The sequence below is a fragment of the Carlito syrichta genome, unplaced genomic scaffold (assembly GCF_000164805.1).
Source record: "Carlito syrichta isolate Samal-C Ts95f unplaced genomic scaffold, Tarsius_syrichta-2.0.1 Scaffold305239, whole genome shotgun sequence".
NCBI classification, from domain to species: Eukaryota; Metazoa; Chordata; class Mammalia; order Primates; family Tarsiidae; genus Carlito; species Carlito syrichta.
Genome location: NW_007249335.1, coordinates 1015868 through 1043485, shown reverse-complemented (window position 1 = coordinate 1043485; position 27618 = coordinate 1015868). Strand labels below are relative to the sequence as shown.

The 27618-nt window shown below is 35.7% G+C and overlaps 1 protein-coding gene across 1 annotated transcript in view; it reads right to left on the bottom strand.

Annotated features, from left to right (window-relative positions):
- Nucleotides 1-27618, bottom strand: part of ARHGAP15 (Rho GTPase activating protein 15) — a 424379-nt gene that overhangs the window by 51730 nt on the left and 345031 nt on the right. Inside the window, exon 9 of the mRNA XM_008061399.2 lies at nucleotides 7063-7185. Within this exon, the coding sequence (XP_008059590.1) occupies nucleotides 7063-7185 (123 nt within the window). The remainder of the gene's footprint in view (nucleotides 1-7062; nucleotides 7186-27618) is intronic.

Sequence of the window (27618 nt, the reverse complement as noted above, 5' to 3'; positions counted from 1 at the left end):
TGGAGCATGTCTTTACCCAAAGCTATATTGCATTGTGGCGCATATATATTTTGCTTAAATTAATAGTGTGACAATTGGGTTACTCTGTCATATATCAGTTCTAACAAATTATTTTAAAATACTTTTCTCTTAGCTCAATGATTTTCTCTTCATAAACACGACTGTTATCTAAAGTTTAGGACTGATAGCTTGTTTCTGCATTTTGAATGGCAAATCTTTCTTTACTTCTCAATATAATTGACATATTTTACAAAGTACTATAATTTTTCAAAGACAGTATTTTATTTTATGGAAGACACCTTAAATAATTAGTTATGTCTGTATGAGTAATTACTTAAATGTTACAGCAGTTAGATGGCACTACATAAGTGAGTGTAGTTAGGAAAGAAAAATGAGCTCATGCCCATTTAGGTATAAATAGTAGCATGATTAAAATTATGAAAAAGAGAAATAAAAACTGAGCCCAAATTATCAGTGTACTTTTCTTGAAGCAAGTGAACTACTGTTGTCTTTTCTAGGCACTTGCCTTGATTGATTTCTCAAGCTTTAAACAAATACTTGAGAGAATGGTTTCCTAGGGCATCTTAGTCATAATTTGCTCGATCAACCTAAAAAAATAAGAGGGGAAGGGAAGAAGAAAAGAAAGACAAAAAGAACTAGAAATAAAAGGAAGGGAAGAAGGAAGGAAGAAAGGAAGAATCAAAAAAGGAAGAGTGAAAACATTTGAACTGAGCACTGTTCTTTCTGTATGTCATTTTATTTAACTTTTAATGTAAAATTCATAGTGAAGAAAGCCAATAACCAGATTAATGACTGATTAATAGCAGATAAATGGCAGAATCCAGCTTAAAGCCTGGCTTGATCAAATTCCAAAGCTGTTATACTTTCAAGTAATCTGAAATAATTTCTACTGAATTTTCTTAATTGTAAAATGGAGTTAAAAAGTGGACCTTGGACAATTATCATAATACTATCAGAAAAGGATTGGTAGTAGCAGGAATCTGCCAGGGGAGGGGAGTATACCTCATCAACAAGGGTACCTGCATAATGAACATCTGTATACCTAACCCTGAATTGTACCCCACATCTTTAAAACAAAAAAATTAAAAGAGAAAAAAATAGTACTATCATCATTAAGATTGATTCAGTTTTTCAAAAGCATATAAGGCATTCAGTACCCTTTGAAAATATGATATTTGAGGTAGGTGTGGAAGCCCTGAACACTCACCCTAAAGCAAAGTCATATCACTGAAAAGCTCTACTCATGAATTCAGAGCTCTTGTCAGTCTTTGTGGAGACTCAATTTTTAAATAAGAATGGGCAACCATTGCCCACCAGATATTTGAACAAAATCACGATTTTGATAGAAACAAAATGAGACAAATAAGTGAAAGAAAGTGACAAAATTGATTAAAAGAACAAAAGAATACATTTTAAAAATAAAAACTAAAAACAAAACTCCAAACAACAACAAATTCTAATATGTGTTCTCAGATTCATTTAAAAAGATCTATTTTTCCCACTTATTCAATTAACAGATATTTTAAAAATGTCATATGCCATCCTCACTATCATGTGTGGAAGTAGAGTTGTCAACATAGTTTTTGTTCTCATGGTATGTAAGAGAATGTTACATGCAAAAAAGAACAAATAGAATAAGGAAGAAATCCAGAAATTGAAAATACGATGGCTATAATTAAAATAATATAAAGACTGATAAAATCGCAAATTCTTTCAAAATAGAAAAAATAAAATTTCATGAAACAATCAGTTCAGATGATCTACTATTTACATAATGACGATCTCAATAGAGGAAATAAAGAAAACAGGTAAGAGGACCATTTCAAAATAATAACAAAGATTTAAAAATTCCAGTGCGAGAGAGAGAGAGAGAGAGAGAGAGAGAGAGAGTCATAATTCTTGAAATTAAGTGCCAAGCAAAATACCTATTAAAAATTTTGTGAATTATATATCTTATATTGATTATAGAATCTCAAAATAAAAACTAAAAATCCCAATGATTATGAAAGAGAGAGGTTCAAAGTAACCATTTTTAGAGTACAACAATTTTAAGAAGGGAAACTACAGCATTATATTCTAGAGACAATGGCATTTTATACCCAACTAAACTACTGACCAAGTGTGTGGGCATACTGAATGTATTTTTGAACAGGTGAGGACTTGTGCTTTCTAAAATAGTGACTAAAAGCTGTCACAGAGTAATAGAAGAGATTAGAGATTAGAGAAGAGAAAGAAAAGGCATGAGACCAGAAGAAAGTGGCTACAACTGGGAAGAGCAATGAAAGGAAGTTACAGGGTAATAAACCTAGAAAGTAATCAGAGCAAATTGGAGTAAGAGGATAAAAGGACTTAAGAATAAGATATTCAGGGAAAAAAGGTAAGGGGTTGCAGTCTAGAATACATAGAGTCTGAGAGACTGAAAGCAAAGGATGACATAAAGGCTGGGTAACAGGAAAAAATGAAACTAGAGGTGGGGGAAAATCTGTACAAAAGATTCCCAATCAAAAAAAGAATCAAACTCAAAGACGGCCTGACTATAAGCAGTGATAGAGTATAATGTTTGAAAGCAAATATTTTATAACTTGGGTGGCCCATAAGTCATAGCATGTGACTCAGGGATATGTTAATCCAATCTGGCTTATAATTTGGCCAAAGGTTCTGTAATTTTGACATGATTAAAATAAAGCTGATTATAGTTTTTTTCACATTTAGATCCAAAATATGGGGAAAAACATGGATGTAATGTGAAACAGCATAAAATTATTAACAGAGCCCTCAAGTGTAAAAGATGGGAGAAGGCCTTTCACCATAATGGGGGCATTACCCTTTGAAAGTCACAGGGGCTATGATACTGTAAGAACAGAGAAGGAAGTCTAATACTTGATGTTACAGTAAACAACCTTATGTAAACATAACAGTATGGGTGTTGCTTTTTATATTTTTAACTTTTAAAATTAACCTATACATAAGTTAGAAACACACAAAATAATATACATTTTATATGATGGAGAAGTACAATAGTAAAGGCAGAGGAGATGAGAGAGAAGGGGACACTAAGTTCCTCATTTCAATTTTCTAGGTTTAATGGAATGATGAGTAGAGACGTAGGCATGTTGCAGGTTGTGGAGAAAGCTAGTGGAGATCATGAGACCAGCTATATTTAGCCATGAGTATTCTGGGAGGAGATGAACCAGAACAAGGCAGATGGGACTTGAGTACAACTTGCCTACTGCTGCGGAAATCTAAGGTAATGTCTAAGACTAATAAGACATTAAAGCACTGAAAATAAGTATGATATTGACAAAACGAATCAACCTTCATCCTAAATAACAAGAACAGAGCCAATCATCAGAAATATAGAAACTGTTTGAAATGGTGCCTCCTAGGGAGTAAAACTAGAATGAGACGGGAAAACACTGCTTTTCATCATAACTCCTTAAGGCAGACTACTTAATCTTTAAACAGATTGTTTATAATATACTTATTAAAAAATAGAAGTATGATAATGGTTTCAGTTTCTAATACCATCCATTATGGGTTTGCCCACATTTTCTAAATCTACAATACTTTCTGATTCTGTTGCTTTGATATAAGGAAATAATATCTGCTCCCCAAAAGCCAAATAATTATTATCTTTCTAAAACATGTATGTCTATGCTGTTATTTGAAAGATTACATAAGATAGTTTGGCTGAAATTAAAGAGCTATTACTTCAGTTCCAAAAGCAAGAAGAGAATATGTACAAACCTACTGCCCTAAAATGTACCCTTTGGCCTATAATTTACATGTTAAACTGATTCAAATTTTGTTTCCAATGAGATGCTCAATGTAATAAACTCATACATTTATAAAAAGCTCGCCATTTCTTAGCAAATATAAATGCACTTGGAGAACTTTTCAGAAGCTATCACTGCAATAGCACAATGATTGCTACGCCCACCTGAGCTATTAAGATTTCTTTCTACTGAGCAATCATTCAGAATTATCTGTTGTTCCCTTTTTTTCGGATCTCTTCTCATTAGTCATTTTAAAGAAATTAGCAAGTACAGCCCCATCAAGTGACTCTTTCCAGGCCTAGGTTCTAGCCAATGAAGCCACACTTTGGCCAGGTCTCCATGAGTGCAAAATCCAAGTCTTTGAAGACAGCATTTGTGATTGAGTTTAGACTGTGATATCGAGCAATTCTCTTTTCACATAAAGTGCTTTGTGGACATTACTCTGATGGGTGTTATAAAGTCAATAAAGCACAGCCCTCCTGCCTTCACAGTGGTGATCCCTAAAGGCTGACTGAATTCAGAGTTCAGCCTTCTTAACCTGTTGGTAACATCATATGAAAGATTAAACACGTTGAAAAGTGGCTTTGGTCCTGCAGTGTCCCTCCCAGGTCTCAGAGAGCACAATTTTAAGACCCAAACTATCAAGCGCAGCTTTCCTGAACCTTGGTAATGGAGGCCCTCTGTGCAGATCAGGAGGAGGATTAGACTGTGTAAATATGATGGAGATTCTTTGGCCAAATGTACTGCAGAACAACTTAAAGGATATTATCCCTTTTTCTAAGTGATTCTTCTCTTTGAAAGAGTTAAGCTATTTTGCTTGGAGAAATTAACCATTAATCATTAATTTATTTAATGTAAGTTTTCTTTTTTTTTTTTGAGTTGGAGTCTCACTCTGTCACCCAGACTGGAGTGCAGTGACTGCTCCCGGTCACTACAGCCTCGACCCGCTGGGCTCCGGCAATCCTTACGCCTCAGCCTTCCAAATAGCTGGAACTACAGGTGCGTGCTCCCATGCCTGGCTAATTTTTTGATTTATTGTAGAGATGAGGTCTCGCCAAGTTGCCCAGGCGGGTCTCGAACCCGAGGGCTAGGCAATCCACTCACTTCAGCCTCCCAAGGTGCGGGATTACAGGCTGAGCCACCGAGCCTGGCTGTAAATTTTTTAACTGATGAAAAATACTGATGTTATTGCTTTTTCTAAGTCTTAAAATACTAAATTTGACAGGCCAGGTATTTTTAAAAAGTAGTTTAATGCCTTTTACCGAGTTAGAAAAAAAACCAAACACTCAGTGAAAATCTTTTTTAAAAAAAGTGCACAGCTAAAACTGAAACAAGCCCAAGAAGTGACTACATTTGCATAACTCGATCTGTATTTGGAAAAAAAGTTCCACTTAAGACAACAATGGAAGCTTATCAAATCAGAATTTTACATAGATTTTCCATAGCCCTACTAATGAATACTGACTCATTGGTCAGTTATGGTGAAAATTTAATGCAGCTCTAAGATAAGAAATGCATGAATTAGAGTGTGTTCAGTGGTTCCATTGCATCAGTATGAAAACTGCATTAGGCATCCAGCTTCTTTGCTGTTTTCTGAGACCAATTCTGGAGAACTGTAGTAATTAAGTATTTTGCTTGGAGGAGGACTCTGCCATTGAATTAAAATCCCTTTCATTTCTCCACAGTCATGAAAGATTTGGAGTTTACGTAAAAAGATGGCAGGTAACCTGCAATTGAATCCTTCCTAAGAAAATGATAAGCCTTAGGATGAATTCTAAGGCAGGACTTAAATTATTATTACAGTATTCTATGAAGTTGGACCCGTAGATGGTCAACTATTGTTATGGCACTGAAAAACACATCTTCATAGAGTGAAAGTCTGAAGCAAGTCTGATTGAAAGCAGGTGCTAGTTTTGCTTCCAAATGCTTATCATCTTCTAAGAATTTGTCCTGTATTGATGATATGTGCTTATGCAGAAAATTTCACCTTCTACAATTAGTTCAGAGTATCAGCTAATATTTGTGATATGTTTACCTGTTTCACAATGGACTGAAATTGATAGATCAGTTATTGTCAACTATGTAAACATTTACCATATCAAGTATTGCTGGAAGTGTTAAGATCTGCCCTCTTCCCGAGAAATGATTGTATATTAAATCACTTTTTGATTGATAAGGATTAGCCTATCAACTTTCTTTTCATGGTTAGGAGTTTATTTTAGCCCACTCTCAAATTCTTTCTTACATTTAATTTTTAAAAGATAGCCCTAAGTTAGAAAATTTTAAAAGTGGGGAGAATAATAAACTCTATGCATATGTTTTCTTGTTAAAAAATATGTTTTGCCTGCATGATCCATAAGGTAATTTTCAGCAATAGAAATCTAATATACCGCTGATTCTATCTATCCATTCATCTAACTTACATACTAACAGTGATAACAACAATAATGAATAAAAATGGTATTAATAGCAGAGGGCATTAACAGAACTTACTTTTGTTCCAGAAATGCTGTTAAATACTTTACATAGGTCATCTTATATATTCCTCTCAATGCTGTGTGTAAGTATCCCCACTTAACAGATGAGAAAGCTAAGACTTAGAGAGAATATAACTTGTTCAATGTCAACATGAGTGAGTGGTGAATTCCAATTAGCTTAATGCCACAGACCATGTTTTTCTATCCTGATGGTTAGGATGGCTTAGGATAGTTTATTCTCCATTTTAGCTGCGTTTGCAAAATTACCTAGCTATTTCAGTTTAGATTCAATATTTGGCCCTCCAGCTCTCAATATCCATACATTTTTATAACAGTAATTTTTCTCAGACTTTGTTCCCAGCATTGACTTCAGAGTCTGACTAGGGTGATCAGATAATTTTATTTATCTAAGTCAGAATGCCTCCGAGAGTTAAAGGGGCCAGGTTAGTAAGTATGCTGAGACAACAGTGCAAATTTTGACTATCCAGGCACATTGGAACATGGGGTCGTTCTAAGAGGCCCCTAGGATATCCCTTCTCTGCTCCTAGTTTAGGGCACAGACCCTCTGAGGGCTAAACAATGTACTTTGCTCAATGGTCCCTTATTTTCTTGGGACTTTTTTCTAGACTATGATTTTCTTCTCTGTTATAGAGCAGAAAATTTAATAAGCAACCCTAGAAGAATAAAATATTCTAAATATTCTAATATTCCTTTAAAGCTGATTAGCTATGGACACAGAGACACATCTATTCATCACAGTTACAGTACAAGTATAAAATGTTCTGTACCTTTAATAAGCCCTTTTTCTTGCAGAGTTTTCAGGGACGGTCTTCGGGTAATAAACTTCTTTAATCTGCTTTTAACTCGGTTTTTGTCGCTTGTATCTGAAGCACTGTGATGCAGTCTGAACACTGGAGATTAAAAAAAAATCAGAAGCTTTCAGTAAATTTCTCCTTTATGATTGTTACTTTATGTAAATATGAGTAGAAAATAGTAGTTATGAAACAGCTACCTGAATTAACAGCTTGGGTTTTTCTGTCTAGGCAGGGCATACGAAAAAAATTTGCCCACATGGAAGTATTAGCCCTGCTGCAATACGAATGTACAGTAAGAATGGTATTTAATATGATAACCTTTATCTAGATAATTCCACCTATCTGTATCTATATACATAATTATGGTCAGAGTAAAGAAAAATTCACCTAAATTACAAGAGAAAACTCTTTAGCATTGTTAATTTCAAGGAAGTCTGATCAGGTACTATCTCTAGGTGATACAGGCATTTTTAAGGTCCTGCTTGCTTGAATAATTTTGTCAATCTTCTTCATTATGCTAACCCAAAGTGACTTCTTTTTTTGATCAGATGTTTCTTACTCTCCTTATTGATGATAATTGCCATCAAGTCTCAATGAAATTCAGAAACACAAATTTGCCTCAAACTTTTTTCATGTCTTCATCAGTCCTCTTTCCTTGGCTTCATATCCTCAGCTTTAGTTACAAAGTCAGGTGTGTGTCAAATTCATTCCTGAACTTTTGCCGAATGTCCACTAATCATCAGATACCATACTAAAGGCTGTGAACTCAGTGATGAATATGAACCATAGGTCTGGGTTGTTAATAAGCATAGTCTAAACACACTCAAGGTGTCTTCTTATTAATTACAGGCAGTAATTTGTTACACCTATAAGATAAGATGTAGACAATGGTTGCATAATGTGAGAATTTGAGACACTTTGTTAGGTACTGTTTTTAACAAATATAGATCTGCTTTTAAAAATCTGCCCTGCCCAGAGTGTGAGAAAGTTTCTCATAACTGGCCAAGTGAAGGCATTTTTGAATCCTCCCTCCCCTAGCTTTGACCACAAAGTAGCTGCAAACCTGATTTAGTAAGATAGGGAGTTAAGGTGAAGTGCAAAGAGGAAAACATTCTACTTGCTTTCTATCTGGGAGAAGTGTGGAGTTTTATTTTTCAATTAAGTTCAAAGTTTTGATTAACACATGGGGCAAGGTGCCATTAATTACTAAATTGAGACAATGCTTACCATTTGAAGAATATGTTATATTACTTATATTATTATATTATATAATACTTATATGTGTATTAATATAAAGAATACTTTATATTACTAATATAACACTTTATATTACCTTAAAGTAGTGCTTCTCAACTTTTGTACAAGTGACATTTTAGGCTGGATAATTCTTTGTTCTAGAGACCTGTCCAGTGCAGGCTGTCTGGGATGTTGAGTAGCATTTCAGGTGTCTCCTCACAATATGCTAGTAGCACGTTCTCCTCAGTTGTAATCAACAAAAATTGTCTCCAGACATTGCCAAATGTCCCCTGGGGGTAAGGAGATGGTATGCAGAATTGCTCCCTGTTGAGAATCACTGCCTTAAACTGATTGGAAAAGATATAGGAACCACTTGAGTTCTCATTTATTGGTGGTAAGTCTATCCATACACTAAGAAAATGTAAAAAGAAAAATCTATCATCTGTCTATCTATCTATCTATCTATCTATCTATCTATCTATCTATCTATCTATCTATCTATCTATATCTTTATCTATCTATTGTGTGTATATTATATATAAAATATGCATCTGATTCATTATCTGTCACCGACTATTTTTTAAATGTATTGGTAGTAAAAGTACAACAACTGGCATCTGAGAAGAGTGATTGGGTCTATCAGTTGAAAAGGTTGGGATCACTGTTTGAAATCAAGGCTTCCTAACCATTGTGCCTGGAAGAATGGGTTATATATGTGTAAGAATTACAGATGCCAACTGTGACCAGTACTTAGGGCAATTAAGCAGAACCAGGGTAGCCTGAGCCCCTGGGGGCAGTTGCATATTCTTTGGCTATCAGCAGCCTAATTCATTTTCTCCAGTGAGTTATACAAGTATTACCATTTTCTCTGTGATCTTAAATAGTTTAAGAAGCTTTAGAACAGTGCTATCCAATTTGGTAGCCACAAGTCACTTGGAATGCTGCTTGAGTCATATGTCAAATTTATAATATTTTGGACATTTTTGACTAAATAAAATATCTTATTAAAATTAATATATTATCAAAACTTGTTTCCTTTTACTCTTAAAAAATGTGGCTACTAGGAAATTTTACACTACACATATGTCTCATCTTGTATTTCTGGACAGTGCTGGTAGATGATTAAAAAAAAACCCACAAACACAAATTGATCACCTGCATACCTACATGGCAGTGCTGTATTTAACTGGTGTTGATAAAATACATGTGGTCTGTGTAATTATAATATAGCATGGTAAAGAGTATAATGAAAGTACAAGAGACTGACCTCAGGTTAGTTTAGAGAAATAACAAGTGTCCTTAGAACCCAAGCAAGCAGAAATTGCTTTTACAGAACCATAAATATCAGTCATTAACTGATTCCAAATTGCATGGTTGGAAGAGTATTCTGAGCATCTTAAAACATTGTGCTTATGTGATTTCCTATCAACTTTCCCTCTAGGCACAATTATTGCAGTGACCTCCAGTGGTGTATGACTTCCTTCGACTGATGACTGTAGTCAAAGTCCCATAGGTCTGGGTTCTAGTGTTGGAGGCTGAAGAAACACTTAACATCCTTCAGAATAATTCTGCCTCAGGGTAGTTTTGGTCTCAGGTCCATCTTTGGAACAACACTGAATAATCAAAGTTTCCAAAGGTTACCAAAGGTAATATTTTCTATTTCTAGTCTCATCTCAAAATATTGCCACAGCCCATGACAGAATGTCAAGAAATTCAGGGTCAAATAAGGTATATTTTTCTGCCATTTTGGAACTAGCAAAAATGACATGTGTACTTTGCAGTCTAAAACACACATGCACACAGTATAAATGCTAGATTATGAAAATAATTATGTAGTGAGCTATATCTTTTTTGGAACCCCCTAGGTATTCCAGTGATAGTATTCTTAATTAGAGAGATATATATGTATATTATATTGTTTTCAATACCACCATCTGGTTCCACATGTGAGAAATGTGTTTAAGGTGCGTTGGTTTTTCAAAGAAAGTGGAAATATGTTTTTAAATGCTTTATCTTGTCTCCTTATACATGCTGAGAAAGTAACAGTCTTGGATAAGATTAAACAATTTTTAACGTGGCCAAACTTGCCAAAGTTGCCTCTGATGATGACTTTCCTGGAGACAGACTAGAGCATCAACTTCCATTTCCTGATGCCATAACTAATCATCCTCAGATGGCAAGTCAAGTTACAAGGCCTGTGCCATCATTCATTCAACTCATTTTGTTCTAAGAAGAGTTATGCAGAAATTGAAGTCAATAGATGACTATAATATATAGCATACTTTTTATTAACTAAATAACTTGAAAGCACTATAAATACAAAATAAAAACATAAGAAGTGCATAGTTATAAAGCAAGGTCTATCACTGAGTCCCTGTAAACAGCAGTAAAAGTCTTTGAATATTGTGGTTTACAAATTTGATTTTAACAGCCAAACTTATAAAACAGTTTATGCTTTTCTGTTGTCAAGGGAGAAAAACTTGCCAAATTGTTCATTTTAAGTAAATACAACATAACCAATTAAGGAAAGCAAAATTTAAACACATGCCTATGATAATCAGGACATAGTTTGCTTCTGATTTCACTACTGATTTTAACAGAACAGTGCTTCTTCCATTTTCCCACAGCACCCAAGTGACCCCACACATACTTTTAGAAACTTGTAATCACACAGTGCAAATAAAAGGACACTTTACTGGAAAATACACAGTGTGGTACAATAATCCATCATTTATGAAAAATAGAATTCAGCCTTTTCTTTTTCCTCGGAGATTCAACTACTTTTTGAGGGTAAAGCTTCCTGCAGTTTAAAGATTTATGTTAAGCCAATGAGTATTTTTCCCATTTCCACTTAAATTTTTTAAATTTGAAAATGAAAAGAGCTGAAAGAGATATGAGTTTAGACTCTAAAACATTTAATCTGATTTACATAGGATGCCAGATAAATCACTCTTAATTCTATATATTTTCACCTCCATCAACAGTTAACCTGAATTGTACTCGCTTTTTAAGTATTCTAGAATTTACTTACATTTTCTCTCTTTTTTATATTAATGAGAGATCTTTCAAGGCTGAACAAATAGAATATTTTTCAAAGACTAAGAATTTTGAATAACAATATGCTATCTAAGTCTCAATACACACAGGCCAAAGGCATTAGCTTTAAGTACCATTCTTAACCAGTTGAGAGACTTAATTGGTGCTAAAACTGCTCTCATCAGAGAAGAGTCAGAATCCTGAGCTTTCTAAAATATTTGGATATGGCCTTTCTAAGATGATCTTCATTTAATAGCATTACATATGACACCAGGCATTAGCTCAACCCAAGTTTTATACCTGACACAGCTATTATGGTGTTAAAATCACCTCTAGAGGTAGGAATGCTTATTGTAATGGAGGCCCTTTGTGTATTTATTTTCCCACGTCGGTAATGGGAAGGGGAAGTAATGTAGTTTGGATGAGGAACATCTACTATCATGCCATTCAGTGTGTGGGAACCACAAAAGAAAACTCCCAAATCTTCCAGAATCTAACAGTTTGGATAATGTGATCCAGAATTGTGCATCTGCCAGACCTTCTCTTGCTGGGGATCTTATTTTGAAATAACTGCTTTTCCTGCCAAAGTGCTGTTCTCGCGGTATTCCCATGTTACAATTACATGTTGTTATTATTTTTTTTTTTTAAATTTAGAAATGCTGGGAGAGCTAACATTTCAGAAATGTTGCTAAAAGAAAGCAGAGTCATACTCCTTCAGAAAAGCTATTACAAACAGCTTTCTAGGGTATTTGTTCTCACTTGATTGGTGAGGTTTGACATAGGGATCAACATCAGGTGTAGATAGATAGTTTTGTTAGCAGCTACGAACTCTGAGTGCTTCAATTTCAGGAGGGTGTCAGAGCAAAGCTACCAGCAGTCGTTTAGTGCCATTATCTTACCACACTGTGGTGTCCAGAGTGGGAGATCCAGAGAGAAATGACAAAATGAGGTTATATCAGGCTCTTAATCCTTAGAGATTCCAAAACACTTCTCAAACCTTTGCGGGGATTACATAACAAAGTACTGAAGTGTCTCCACTCATATTTTCCAATACAACATTTTTGTGTTTGGAATTACCCTGTTTTACCACTTTCCAAAATTCTTAAATAAGAGCACCTTACCCAAAATTGACTGAAAAGAGAAATCAGGTTTATTACATTTCTTTTCAACCTCTGGCCTCCTTTTCCAGGTTGTATACACTTGTGCTAATTCATGGGGCTGCAATAAATTCTGCTTTGCCTTCTCCAGCGTGCAGTTTTAGAGCTCCCAGAACTTTGCACATAACTCCCTGTGTCACAGTGAGCAGACAGGGTAAGTTTGGGCTTAATATACTGTTGGTCATTTAATATCTCCCTTTTTCACATGCTCAATGTAAATAGAAGTCATAATTTCAAACCCCAACTTGCAGCCTGAGAAACTAAGTTATTGAAATAATAAGTAACTTACTCAAAACACAAATCATGATTAAATCTGGAAATAATTGAAAGAGGGAATGCTGGCCATTTTAACAGCAGTGCTCGGTCTTAACCACTTGTTTCTCACTTAGACATTGTAGAAATACAAAACAGTCAATTTGATTCATATCAGAAGGGTGTGGACACATTATATTTCCAAAGATTCCTACTCATGCTATCTACTCATTTAAGAAGTGATAATTCATATACAATGAAAATGTTTACTTTTAGACTAAATTATCTAGTTTAAATGGTCAAATCTAGCCACATTTTTATATTTTCGGTGTCAATAAAGAACTGGCAATCTACAGCCGTATAAAAATTCCATAGCTACTTTTCCCAGGAACATATATATATACATGTCTTTCACCACTAGTGGATTTATATATCTGTGATTCAAATTCTTCACTTTTTAAGCATATTTTTATGTATTTTTATTCTTCTGATAATACAACTTATGTGTGTGTACATTGAGAATATATTTCTATAAAGTAAGACAAGGGTTTTGTTTAAACTCTTCTTTTTATAACATTTAGCACAGCTTTGAGTTTCATAGTGAATATTTTTAATGATGGTGATGATGATAACGTCAATATCATACTATAAACATAGAATATACAATCTCAACATGTAATTTTCCCTCCATTGTAGATTTCTCTGGTTTCTTTTTATGAGCCAGAGTTTTAAAATATTTGCATCACAGGTTATGAAAACACTATATTTTCAGAAAAACAAAAAAAGAGAAAATATACCTAAGTAGCAAAAATCTATCTTGTGTGTAGAGACACACTATTACATTTTTCCTGAAACAGGATCAGATACAGTGTAAAATGTAAAGATTCAGATCATTAAGACATTCTTCTATTGACAATATATTTTAGCCTGGCTTCTTATGACTTGATATAGTGTCAGTAAAACTTTGTCATTTGAGAGCTGTTCAAGCTTTGATGAATTTGCTAATAAAGTAAGTGGTTATTGAGCTAAGGCAGTAGCTGATTTTGAAAGCTGAATTACTAAAAAAAAGAAAGAAAGAAAATAGCATAGGGCATCAATCCACAAAAAGGGCACTATGAAGTAGAAACATGTTTTCTATGAGGAGATATTGTATATTAAATACAAGGATAGATTCTCTTTTAGTGATAGAAAACAGGCCACAGTCAAATAAAATGAGAAGAGCCTTATATGTAAATACAAACCTCAGTCCATGAACAGAGAAAAGAAACTAAAAAAGAAAGAAAAGAATTGTAGGCATGGTAATTCCACATAGAGGTAAAAGCATGGCAGGATTTCTGGAACTTAACACTTAGATTTCTGTAAAAAAGTAAATAAAATTGAAGAATGACACAATATTTATATTTAAGAGCATTGGATATTTTAGTGCTGATATACCAGGCTTAGTAATGTTTCAATTGGGTGGTATTTAAATCCTCTCTCCAGATATACATATATAGTAAGAGCTACCCTATATATCGTGTGTGTATTTGTGCAATTGTGAAAAATTATGTAAAGATATATTCTCAGCGGGTATAGAGGGGAGTAAGTTGGCAACTTTGTAGTGTTTTCTTTAAATCTCTGAACTCCTGTCCCTATGTGTACTACAATGTATTCTTGGTTTTAAAAAAATGTTACAATGTGTTCTTAATTTTTCAAACGTAAAATCTGAGCCAGAAAAGAAATACATATATAACAGCCACAGTAGTTTGACAAACGTCTTAAAGCCAAATAATCAATAGTTAAGAGGAAATGGCAAAGTGTTTGCTTAGATTATTAAAAAAAGTTAAAATATATATATAGCATTGATTCTTCTAAAACAGCCTTAATTTCCACTTTGGCTAGACAATCTGATTATAGTAGTGTCACATTTACTTTTAACAATGACTAATGTTCTAGGGGTGCTGTCTATGTGACAAGGAACTTACTAAACATGTTAGATCTCATTTAATTCACTAACCATGTAGTGTGGTAGGTTCAATTATCCATTTCACAGATTAGGAATCTGAGGCTCAGAGACAGCCACATAGCAAATAAGCAGCAGAGTCAGAACTCGGGGACCAAATGGCCTGCCTCTCCATCTGTTTGGCAAGTTGTCAAAATGACTAGGGACATAGAGAGATGGCAATAACTCCCCATCATACTCAAGAACTTTCAACCTAAGGTTTAAACCATCTGCTTTACATGAACTGCCTACTGAAACTATCTCTTGGTGGTATATATCACTGTAGACCTGAGGGGGAAATGAGTTATCTTAGATGAGTGAATCACAGGCCAGTGAAGGAGCTGATGACTAGATACTCCGGACTGCCTGTCAGAATGACTGAAGAAGGCATCTGGGTGGTACAGAACTCTAAGCACCATGAGCATGAACTGAGCTCTGCTGCAAGGCTGCGTACTGGGCAAAAGGCACATCAGTCTTCATGCTCCAGATTGCTGAAGGTAGCAAGACGGAAATGAATACAGAAAAAACATAAATAGGGGTTGGGGCTTTCTTTAAAGCAAAAATGGCTAACAACCTAGCTGAATCTCTCAATTCCACTTCTAGCATCATTGCTTAGTCTTTTTCAGATGCACACTTTGCTATCAGCAGTGTGGGTGAACACACACTTCTACAGACTCCTTAGCTCCTCTCTCCATCAAATCAGGAAATCTCATTCTTCTTTAAGTTCCACCCCAATGTTCAGTAGCTTGTTTTATTCCTGGTTACTTTACAGGAACTGAGTGCAAGAGTTCAGGATCAGCACTTAGGGGGGAAAGCAGGTAAGAACCATTGGCATGGCTTCCTTCCAATTGCTAATGCCATTCCATAAAAAAAGATGGGGGGGAGTTACCCATTTGTTCTCTCTCTCTTTTGAATAATAAAGGCTTTGGATTTTGAACTTCCACTTTGTCAATTAATATGATATCTTATTCAAGTCATATGAACATTTTGTGCCTCTATTTTCTCATCTGTCAAATGTGGATAATAATGTTAAATACTCCTATATAGGCAAAACACATAGCTCAGTGTCTTGTATATAATATATACACAACTTATAGAAAAAATTATTAATTCTAAGATATTATCCTATATCATCATAACTGCTGTAATAATCAGTAAGTAAACAGAACAGGTGTTATAAAAAGCTCCCTCCTCACTCTCCATCCAGTACCTCTCACTTTTTCAACATTTACTGAGCACTCACTACGTATCTGGTATTATTAGATTATGCCCTAAACTACTGTTCTGTGTTGGCGTGTTTGTGTGTGTGTGTGTGTGTGTGTGTGTGTGTGTGTGTGTGTGTACTATTATTTGGCCCCTCAATTAAAAAGAAAAAAAAATTTGTATACAATCCCAAGAGTTACCCGTCATTAATTTCTGCCAGGTAGAGTGCATTTCAAGACTTTGAACATGTGTTAAAATCATTGGGATTTGAAGAACTATCCATTAACGACTTTCTGAACTGTGACAATGGATATTGACAGGGCTTGTCAGACTAAACCACTATTGATTGGCTCACATCATGTGTATAGCAAAACCAATTTCTTTCAAGTGCTTCTTCCTAACTGAAATACATTATTGCAGTCTTCCTCTCTGTTTATTATAACACCCAAGTTCATCGCATGTAACACATCCGGCAAAAAGGTTTCACAATGAACGAAGCAGCAAATGGCAACACAGAGAGAAGTGAAGGTACTTAGCAATCCAAATACTCTTGTACTGTAAGTTGCTATTTCTTTTGAAACTATTGATTCCTTGCAGAATCTTTATTTTTATTTTACAATCCTCTCGAAAAAGGAAAGAGCACCGACTAACAGAGCTTTGCTATTGTTTAATGACCCTGTGACTCTCATGGTTTCTACCCCTGAAAGAAACTATTTTAAGTATTGTGTGTATGTTTAAGTTGTGGGAAAGAAAGTGTTTATGTTGGGTCAGTGCTATCCTGCCCATAAACACACACAGCTTTGTATACACACAGGGATGTGTCTTTTCCCAAACTTTAGAATGTTTTTGCCATTATGTGACTTAAGACAAATTTGGGCATATGCTACATACTGTACAGTTTTACTATTAATTTGAATTTGCATTGTGCCTTTCTTCCTAAAAGGGCATTTAAAAAAAATACTGAAACAATACTCTTATATAACAAAGAGCTGTTCTCACAATACCCCCACGAGTAGGAAGAATTCCAGATTTTTTTTTACTTGAAAAATTACTATTAAACAAAATCCAAAAGAGTCCTTTTCACAAGTACTAACTCATCGTACTTCATGCTTTCTACAGTGTACCAGAAGTAACCCAGAGCTTTAAAAGGAACTTTGGCCCTAATTTTCACCCTTTAAGAAGCTCAGAGTTTGCTGTATGCAAAATCCTGGGGAAAGCAGGGTATTCCTAAATTCTTAGGGTAATTCTCATAGTATTCCAAAAATTGGCATCCTTCCACAGAATGATTCTTCTAGCTCACAGGATCACTTTTGATGATGAAAACAGGGGAGATTTTGGTTAACTCTACAAACTCTAATTAAATCTGATCTGGTGCTGCCAGTTTTTTTCCCATTCTAAACAAGCCTGGGCATTTAAAAAGAAAGAATTGCTTAGAAGACTGGCAAATGCTAGTCAAGAAAAATGTATCATGCTTCAACACCCCTTCTTAAGTTGCATAGTTCCAAGTTTACTTCAATATTCTAGATGAGACTATCTCTTGCAAAAAGGATTCTTTTGTGTCTTGCCTCTGGCTCAAGCTATGGCCCCGGAGAATGGTTGTACAGCACCCTGGGCCGTGGCCTTCCTCTGGCTTTGCCCCTTTGCTATGGCCTTCTCACCCTAACATTCCCCAGCTCTGAAACAGGCTCCTGGCCTTGGGCCCGTACTCTCGGCACTCTCTGCAGGGCTCACTCCATCCTGAGGAATGGTTGGTTGTCAGAGTGGTAGCCTCCCTAGGCTTTTTTGGGACGTTGGAGATCAGGAAATGTCAAGCGAGAGTCAGTGAGTCTCTCACAAAATAGTTTTGTTGGGACAGAAGCCTCTATTAAAGGCATCATTTTGACATAAGCTTCAAGCTATTTGCTCCAAAATGTGCGTGCGAGTCACTGATCCCCTCCCCCCACAGGAAATGTATTGAAAATGCAAAGGGTGCACTGAGCAGATCTGAGGACACAGTATGTTGTCTATGGCTAACTGGTCAGGGATAGTGGGGTGGTTTGTCCTCACAAATGCTGACAGACAGCTGCAGTTTGCAGCTGGCAGGGAGTTTATGCTCACTAAACAAAGATCGAGCTGGAGTCCGGTGAATACTTGGCTCTTTTGCAATAATCATAATTCATAACATGCATTTCTAAAGAAGGAGAAAAAAACTAGGAAAAGACCCAGAAAGATCCACAACACTGTGACACTTGATGTGGTCTGGATATAGGCTGTTTCAGTTGTTGTCCATTTTGAAATTCCTTTGGAGTCCTGTATGGTGATGGTGGTCACCATGTGTGTGACAAATGGAACTGTTTTCTTGCCTTACAGCCAACACTTCAGATTTACTCTTTCTTCCATTAAAAAATCGTGGCTGGGTGTGGTGGCTGATGCCTGTAATTACAGCACTTTGGGAGGCCATGGTGATGGATTGCTTGATCCCAGGAATTTGAGACCAGTCTGGGCAACATAGCGAATCCTCATTTCTTAAAAAAAAAAAAAAAAATAGCCAGGCATGTGCCTGTAGACCCAGTTACTCGGGGATGGTAAGATGGCAGGATGGCCTGAGCCCAGAGGGTATCTGACGTGAGCCATGATCATTGTGATCATGCCACTGCGTTCCAGCCTAGGCGACAGAGTGAGACCCCGTCTCCAAAATTTAAAAAAAAAGTTGTGATGGGAGATTTATTTACTGCCAAAATCCAAGTGTTGTCCCACATATTTTACTTCTTTTCCTAAATGAGTTAATTGTAGTCAAATTGCCAGTTTTTTTTTTTTTTTCTGTTGTTGACTGTCAGATAACCCCATTCTTAGGCACAGTTCATGTGTAGTCTCAGAACCATGAAATATGAAATCTGGAAGGAACTTGAGAGAACATAGAGTGAATGCTCCCAGCTTTGGAGATGAGAAAAAAGACATCCAAATTGTCTAAGTCACTTGCTCAAGGCCACATAGTAAGAAGCAAAATAAAGGTTCAAGCCAAATTTCTTAACCACCATTTCTGGGTTTTGTAAGCATGGCTTTATGCCTCCGTAATCCTGCATTTAATTTTTTTTAGAAAAATTGTTCCTAACTGGGCTCGGTGGCTCAGCCTGTAATCCTGCACCTTGGGAGGCTGAGGCGAGTGGATTGCCTGAGCCCGCGGGTTCGAGACGCACCTGGGCAACTTGGCGAGACCTCATCTCTACAACAAATCCAAAAAAATTAGCCAGGTGTGGTAGTGCGCCTGTAGTTCCAGCTACTAAGAAGGCTGAGGCGGAAGGATCGCCGGAGCCCAGCAGGTCGAAGCTGGGGTGGCTGGGAGCGGCCACTGCACTCCAGTCTGAGAGACAGAGTGAGACTCCAACTCAAAAAAAAGAAAAAAAGAAAAATTGTTCCTAAGTCCAGAAGAATGTTTAGAGCACTCATGTTCTGTTACTTGAGGTGCCAGTTACAGGTCCAATTCTTCCAGTAAGCAGGAATTTTGCATCTGAATCTAAATGCAATAATTGCCATCAGTTAATTCTGTTTTATTCTATGTCTTTAGGATTGGGGAGTTTTGACTACAATATGGAAATATATTTAAATTTATATGCATAATTATGCATAATAATATGAAAACTAGATGTCCCCGAGGTGGGAGACTACAGTAGCCTTCCTTCTGACGTGTAGCAATGCTAAGTGTTTTACTAGTATCCTTTTTTCTAACATTTGGTAACCTGAAATCTGCAATAGATTATTATTATTTGGGGTTTTGAGCCTTCCTTTTTCCAGGGGGAAGACGATTCTGTTGCTGAATGCCAGGACACCCCTCCAGATGCAGATGTCACTGAGAAGAGTGCTTGCTGGATATCCTTTCCATGTGTTTCAGCCTAAGCTAGAAGGGAATAAAGGGGATTGAGCTACGGATGGGAAAACACATTTTGCCAAGTTCCAACCCCTCTGAAATTTGAACTTTTTGGGCTATTGAACAGGCTGAGATCTTGGTCTTCTTCAAGCTTGTTTACTCTTGACAAAATGGAACTTCTGGTCTTGGGGAAAAAATAATGTCTTTGGGTTTTAAAGGCCTCCAAAAGCTTCTTGAGACATTAAGTACCTCTTATATAAAATAACACAGTGATGATTTAAGACCAGAGGAATTGGAAATGCGCAGATTAAATGACCTTTAAAATACACATAAGTTTAAAATCGAAAGGAAAATGCACTTAGCAAAAAAGCATTTGGGATTTATTTCTAAAATATGGTTGGAAACATTAAACAAACTCAAAATGAGGCAGCGTGTGCACATCCTCATTTTGACTTAAAGATCTTCTTTAAATAACACAACAGATGTAGTCATCAGCATTTATTCCAACAGGGACACTGTGAATGGTGAGGAAGACACGGTAAGACATGGGTAATAATAAGAACTACTGTCATTGTTATCCCTTAATCCCTCAAACTGTCGAAGCACAACCATGAGTAAAAGGGAAATATTCTGGCAGGATCTGACTCCCTCCCCATTTTTTGTCAAACAGTTCAGTTAGAAAATGTCCACCAGGAAATACTTCCTTAAATTAGTCAACAAAAAAGCAACTTTAGCTATTTGTACTCTATGGCACAACAGAAAAAATAAAAAGCTCCTTGTGGGTGTTGGTCTGAAAACACAAACAAATCCTGGCTTATGCAATGGCAAAGAAAGGCAGAGCCATGGATCACCAGTAGGCTCTTGTGAAGGAAACTTGAATTTAATTGCTCCACTGTGAGGGAATAGCCAACTGGAAATTGCTCTGGGTCACATGATGGTTTGGCAGAAACATTACTTTTGCCAGTTTTGTGGCACATGAAATAGTAAATTGCTGTTGGAAACACTGAGGTGAGAGTGAAGGTAGGATGAGGTGGATCTTCATATTCTAGTTTGACGTTTAATGATGGTTCCTACACTCTCATTAAGCTGGTATAGCATCGGTGATCAACAAAAATTGTTTAATAATTGAAATGAATCGTGTCTGAGTAAGATGTGTGGTGGAAAGCACATAGGTTTCTGTACTAAGAGAGCTGGTTTTGAATCCTGGGTCATTTAACTTTTTAGAAAGTGTGTCATTTAACTTCCTTGGATCCCAATCTTCTCATCTGTGTAAAAAGGACAAAAAGATCTTGGTGCAATGTTTAGGTAAAGATGAAATTTATATAATGTATAAAATCCCAATGCTTTGTACATAAGTAGATTACAATCTTCATCCTTTTCTTCCCCTTCTCCATCTTCATCACCCTCATTATCATTATAATTTATGGCTTTTATTAAACTCAATGTAAAATGAGTTAAATGGAAATGGTCCTTGGACTTTGGGGGCTAACAATTAGACATCATAATACCAATGTGTCTAAACAGAAAAAGGACATGGAGAATATAAGAAACTTGGAATAAGTACATAAAAATTCAACTAAATTTATATTAACACTGTAAGTAAAAACGATGTCCATATTGACTAAGAAGAGTCCTAGAATTGCTTGTTGAGACAGAGGACATTTTCTCACACTTTCAACACATTGTATACCCGATTCTCCAATGTCATGAATGTTTATAATGGCAACTTTGATGGCAATAAATATATCAGCAATATAAATCCCTCCAGGTGAATGCATGGTATGGGCTGCTATGATCACTTCTGTTAATAATAATAATTTTAAAAATAACAAATATATAAATCTTTTATTTTATACCTTAAGATTTAAGTCCTGTGTCAACATGAACAGAGATATGGTGGGAAGTCTACCTTGATAAACATGGCAGCAATGTTATTTTATATCATGATAGCTGTTATCAGAATTGCATCAGTACATCCCATGCCATGCAGCCCTAGGGCACATAAATGTGTACTTTAATAATCACAGTTAAGACATATTTTACATATTAAAATAAAAGACCCTTACTATTTGATTAATTGCAGATGGAATGTCAGTTGTGGGGAGAATCTAAAGACCTAAGGATCTGAATTGTGAGTGTGGTAGGGGATTTAGAGAGTAGGTTAGTAGGCAGGAGATTCTTTGTTTTGCTGCTGCAGGTCATAGAATGATGCTCACCACTTTCAAGCTAGATTAGCTCTGACCAGTAGAGTACGAGGGGGAGTCTACCCCCCACCAAAACAGATTTTTTTTTTTGGAGGGCAAGCTGCTTGTAGTATAGGCTTCCCCCACTACATAAGTGTTCTAGAAGCCCATTTGCCTCGGTGTACCAGTTAGCATTGTTGTGAAAGGCTGCATTTGGCTTGAGTAAATTTGTTTTGAGATATTTTCAATGTGCTTGCCCGTTTCACAATGGGTTACTTACAAATGCACCTGCCTACACTGCATTGAGTGTTCAGCAGTTTTTGACCAAAAATGGCATGAGCCCCACACCCCACCCTCCATATTCACCCAATCTCATCCGAGTGACTTATTTTTGGTTTCCCTGGAAGAAAAAAATCCTCACAGAGAAACGTTTTGCTGATGTGGAAGAGGTGAAACAAAAAATGGCAGAAGCACTAAAAGGCATCAAGATTGACGAGTTCAAAAACTGTTTGAAGCAGTGGAAAAAAGCATCTCGATAGGTGTATTGCATCAAATGGAGAGTACTTTGAAGATGACTGAAGTTGAAACATGTAAGAATAAATACACACTTTTTAATAAATAAGTTCTGAGTTTTTTGAGTACCCCCTTGTAATAGAAGGCTCCTCAGAGTGAGGGTCTTCGTGGTGAGCGTCCATACCTTTAGATGTTTGGTAATGATTATTAAATGGCAGACTGGGTTTATATCCACATCAGAAAAGAAAAGAAACAGATCCTGGCTCTCAGTTCCTCTTCTTCAAAGCTTGAACATCTAGAAATAGTTGTAGTACTCTTTCCATATTTACCCTTTCACAGATACAAGTGTAAAATCATATTGTTATCTCTCTTATCTTATTTTTAAAAAGTGGAATCCATGCATTGCATTTTTTAAAAAAAAGTATGTTTTAAGGATATGTGTATATCCAAGCAAATACTAAAATTATTCTAGGTCATGTCTACTGTGAGGAAGGTGAATGGGAAAATGGAAAAAATGATAACGACAGAAGCCCTGCATGACTAATGATAATGAGAATGATGAGGATGATAAACAGAATTCTCTATATTAGTTAAAGAGAGAGAGAGATTGACTGAGTTTCTTGAAGAGAGTAGCCCAGGATGTGTCACAGACCCTTAGACCATCACTGTCCATCACTGTGGGCCATATATGTAATTTTAAGTTTTCTAGTGGTTGCATTAAAAAGAAATAGTGGGCATTAATTTTAATAACATATTTTATTTAACTCAATTTGCCCAAAGTATTATTATTTCCTCATGTAATCTACATAAAAATTATTAATGAATGATCTTATATTCTTTCCCTTGTACTAAGTATTTGAAATTTGGTGTATATGTGACACCTAAAGTACATCTCAATTCAGACTAGTCACGTTTCAATTGTTCAATAGTCACACGAGACTAATGGAGCTCTTATTTTAAGACAGTGCAGTTCTAGAGCAAGTTCATACATGAACTTGTGCGTGTGTCATTACAAAGAGCCATTCCCTTCTAAGGCCCACACATGGGACATTGCTGCAGTCAGCACAGAGGCCTAACTCAAGGATAGACTCACTGTGGCAGTGGACAAGGGTATATCAAAAGAAGAGACTTTAAAGTGACTTCTTTTTAGGGTTTTCCAACTTTATTTGTATTTCAAGTTGGTAGAGCAGGTCATACAAGTTATACTTTATTCTTTAAATAATTAAACTTCTGGATTTTAGTACACTGATTTTCAAGTGCTGCTCTGTTGTAGCATGCTACCTAGGAAATTTCACACACAATAGTCATTGCTCTATGAAAATACATAAGACCAAACTCTAAAATATATCTGACAGGAGTGAATGTGTTAACCACAAACTCTTTGGGGCGCTGGGTATTTGAAGTTTATAATCTGTGTTCGCTATGCTCGAGACAGTTATAAATGTTTCAAAATAGCAGCACTTATATGACCCTGTTTCCTATTACATAATATTTTATTCTTGAAAACTCTCAGCAAAGTAGAATATTTAAATTCTAACAAAGGTTAGATTCAGATGATCTATTTTTAATATAGGAAAGACTGGATAGGCACTGTCTGGCTTCAGTGCCTTACTCAAATCATGATTTTGGTGTGGGCAGAGAAGTTAGAGAGACACACAATCAGATGTAATGTATACTTGACTACAGAATAAATTGGTTTTGTTCAATCTGAGGTTTGATTTTACTCTTTATTGCCATATATTCAGCTGATTTGCTATGATGATTTGAATAGACTACTGATTTTACTTGTATGCTATTTCCCAGTATGAAATAAATTCACATAGTTTCAGTCAAAACTTATTAAAACTTAGAAGTGTGTACATATTCCAACTTTTATGAGTCACACACACACAAAGAAACCCATAGCAACCTATGGGCCAAGTGAGCTATATTGTCTTGTAATCTCTAGGATTTAATTTTAAGGCAAACAAAACTTTGTCACATCAAATACAAGCAAAGCAAATTCTAAGAAAGCAGTTTTGTTAATTGAATAATAATAATCAATATCCATTTCTAAAAGATTTAGGAAACTGTGGAACCAGTTCTGAAAACCAAAGCCATATTCACCTTATGTTCACAAGTGATTTGCAGCTGTTCCAGTTTCAGCTTTATTTTCCCCCAAAATGATATTGTTCTTATTGTAAACAATCATCAGAGGTCATTTAAACATGTTCATCTTTTAAAGTCCCTAAAGAAAAAATTGAATTCAAACACAATTCCACTCTAATTTTAAGAACAAGTGTGTGCCTTAAATATAAGATGGAAATGTTACTAAAAAAAAATTTAAAAAGTGTCTCCTTTCCCTCCTTAAATGTATATGCGTATTTAAAAGGCAAACTATATAGTAATTAATGCTGGGAAGCAACACATAATCAAACAAGACACTATGAGGCAGACTGCAAACTTCCCTCCATCATGTATTCCAGCTTTAAGGAAACAAAGGTCTAATAAGCATGAACTTGAACCATCATAAACATACTCAAATCATCCTTAAAAAATAAGTATTTACAACAACAAAATAACACGGTAATGGCAAAGATAGATGAACTAAGCTTAGATCTGTGTGATATAAAAAAAGGAAACAATGATTATATAGTACAAATAATTTTGCTGTAATATGACAGCCTAATGACTTAAGTGCCCAATATCGTCATTATGGTTCTGAACTCTATGTGCATTAGCAATAAAGATTCAGTAAAACTACTGTATAATTCATATTTTTGCATGAAAATCTTGTTCTTCTTTTAAAATGCTTCTGTCTATGAGATCTATAAGCCTAAATGGAAAATGATAATAACCTGAATTATGTATGTGTCTATGTTATGATCTAAAGGTGTTCTCAAGGAAGTTTACAGCCAATTCCTATGATGGAAGAAGACAATAGTTTGAGGTACCTGGGTTTATTTGAGGGGTTTTTTAATCTAGTAAAAAAAGTCAACTTGGTTATATTGACACATTAATTTATTACACATATAATTTCCTGAAGATTATACAACCTCAAACTGACTACTGTTACTTTTGTGATCAATACATCTTAATTTTCTAGAAAAAAGCAAATAATTAAAAGTCTAGCACATATTTAAAATGTTCATCTTTACTCAATATTTGTCATGCATATAGTTATTAGTTTAACTCTTTTTCAGACAAGGTAAATGAATAGTACATTCAGTTCAGAGATTGCATAGAGCAGTGATAAAAAAAAAGGTTGCAAAAGAGGGAATAATTGAATAGTATGACTAAGCATTATTTCAAGTTTTCATATTCTCTTCCTTAGATTCCCAAGTCTATATGTTGGAAATCTTCCCTCTATCATACTATAACTTGAAGAAAAATGTTGCTTAAGAGTATAACTAGAGTAGGTATTTTCAGTCCATTGAGCCATGTATCACTAAGCTATTTTTCTAAAAGATGCTGAAAAACATGAGAAATTAAAGATGTTATTATCTTTTATTTTTTTCTTTTTAATGCTTATAAGGGAGCAGCTGTGCCCAATTCTTAGAGTAAAAAGAAAACTATATCAATTTTACTCATTTTTGTGTTTGGAATAAACATGTGATGAGAAGTACTTTTTGCCATTACTGAATCAGGAGATGTGACAATAATTGTAATGGGTGTTGCTTCATCTACCTGCAAAACTGGTCCTCTTTACTCAAAATATGGTCTTGTAGGGTGGCATCAACCATCTGGCATCACAGAATGAGAGTTTTACAAAGAAACTTCTTGGATGTCTAAAAATGATGTGAGGATACACAAGCCCCTCAAGGATGTCTGCACAGATGAAAACCACTTACATTTGCAAATGTGTACACAAAAGAGAGGATGGAATTACCAAGAGAATAGCTCCCCTCAATTACCTGCTTTGTGCCTGAATATGCTTGATTTGTGAGTATTGGACTAGGAGTCAGGAACTTGAAGAACTAAACCAGAAGACAAAGCCCATAATGCAAAAGAATCTTTTCCACTAATACTCAAAACACAATGTATGAATGGTTGGACAAATATATATGCTGATTTATACAACCAACTCTTTTTTCCCATAAGCAAAAATTGGAAAAAAAACATTCATCCCAAGCTGTCTTTTCCATGAATCTTGGGAAATTGCATAGTTTTGAAAAAAAAAATTGGCTTGATTTTCACAAATTTTAAAAAATGGATATGGAAAGAATACGATTGTGCCCATAAAAGCCAATTGTTTCCAAACCGCTTTGTATTGTTTGGCCCAAATAATTTGTCCTCCTATATGGAAGTAGGGAACCATGACAGACTGGAAATACAATAGCCAATCAAAATAAAAGTTCTTTTCTGGATTACTTTTACCATCCTGGGGATATTTGCTAAGACCCAATCTCACACACCCTGCCTCTCCCTGCCTCCCCGGCTTGCCAACATGACAAAGGCAAACTATGGAGAAAAAAACAAAAACATTTTGGAATGAAAGGAAATAAATAAAATTCACTTTTCATATGAAATTATCACTGTTTGAACATGTTCGGTTTGTTGACTGGCAAGTGCTGGGGTAACTTTCAAATGGGTCCCTCAAGAGAAACATAGATCACCCAAGCCATAGTAAGGGATATTTTTGGTCATATTTGTAGAAAGGAACTAGAGGGTGATGTGAATTTGGACTTGCAAAAAGTGTCATACCTATGTACAAATGGAGAAAGTGAAGCAAATTAAAAATATTACTTGCTAATATAGCAAAAAGTGACCTTTAGTTCACTTTCATGTACTAAGACATGGTTTCCAACCTTTTAGCATAAGGCGCCAGTTGAGTGGAAGAAGTTTTTCCACAGATGAAGGGTGGGGAGATTGTTTTGGGATGATTCAAGCACATTACATTTATTGTGCATTGGATTATCATAAAGAGTGCTCAATCTAGACCCCTCACATGAGCAGTTCATCTTAAGGTTTGTGCTCCTATGAGAATCTAATGACATTGCTGATCTGGCAGAAGACGGATCCCTGTCAGTAATGCCAGTAATGCGGAGTGTATGTAAATACAATTGAAACTAAGCTTACTCCCTTGATGCTCACCTCCTGCTGTGCGCACAGGTTCCCAACAGGCCCCTTGGGATTGAGGACCCT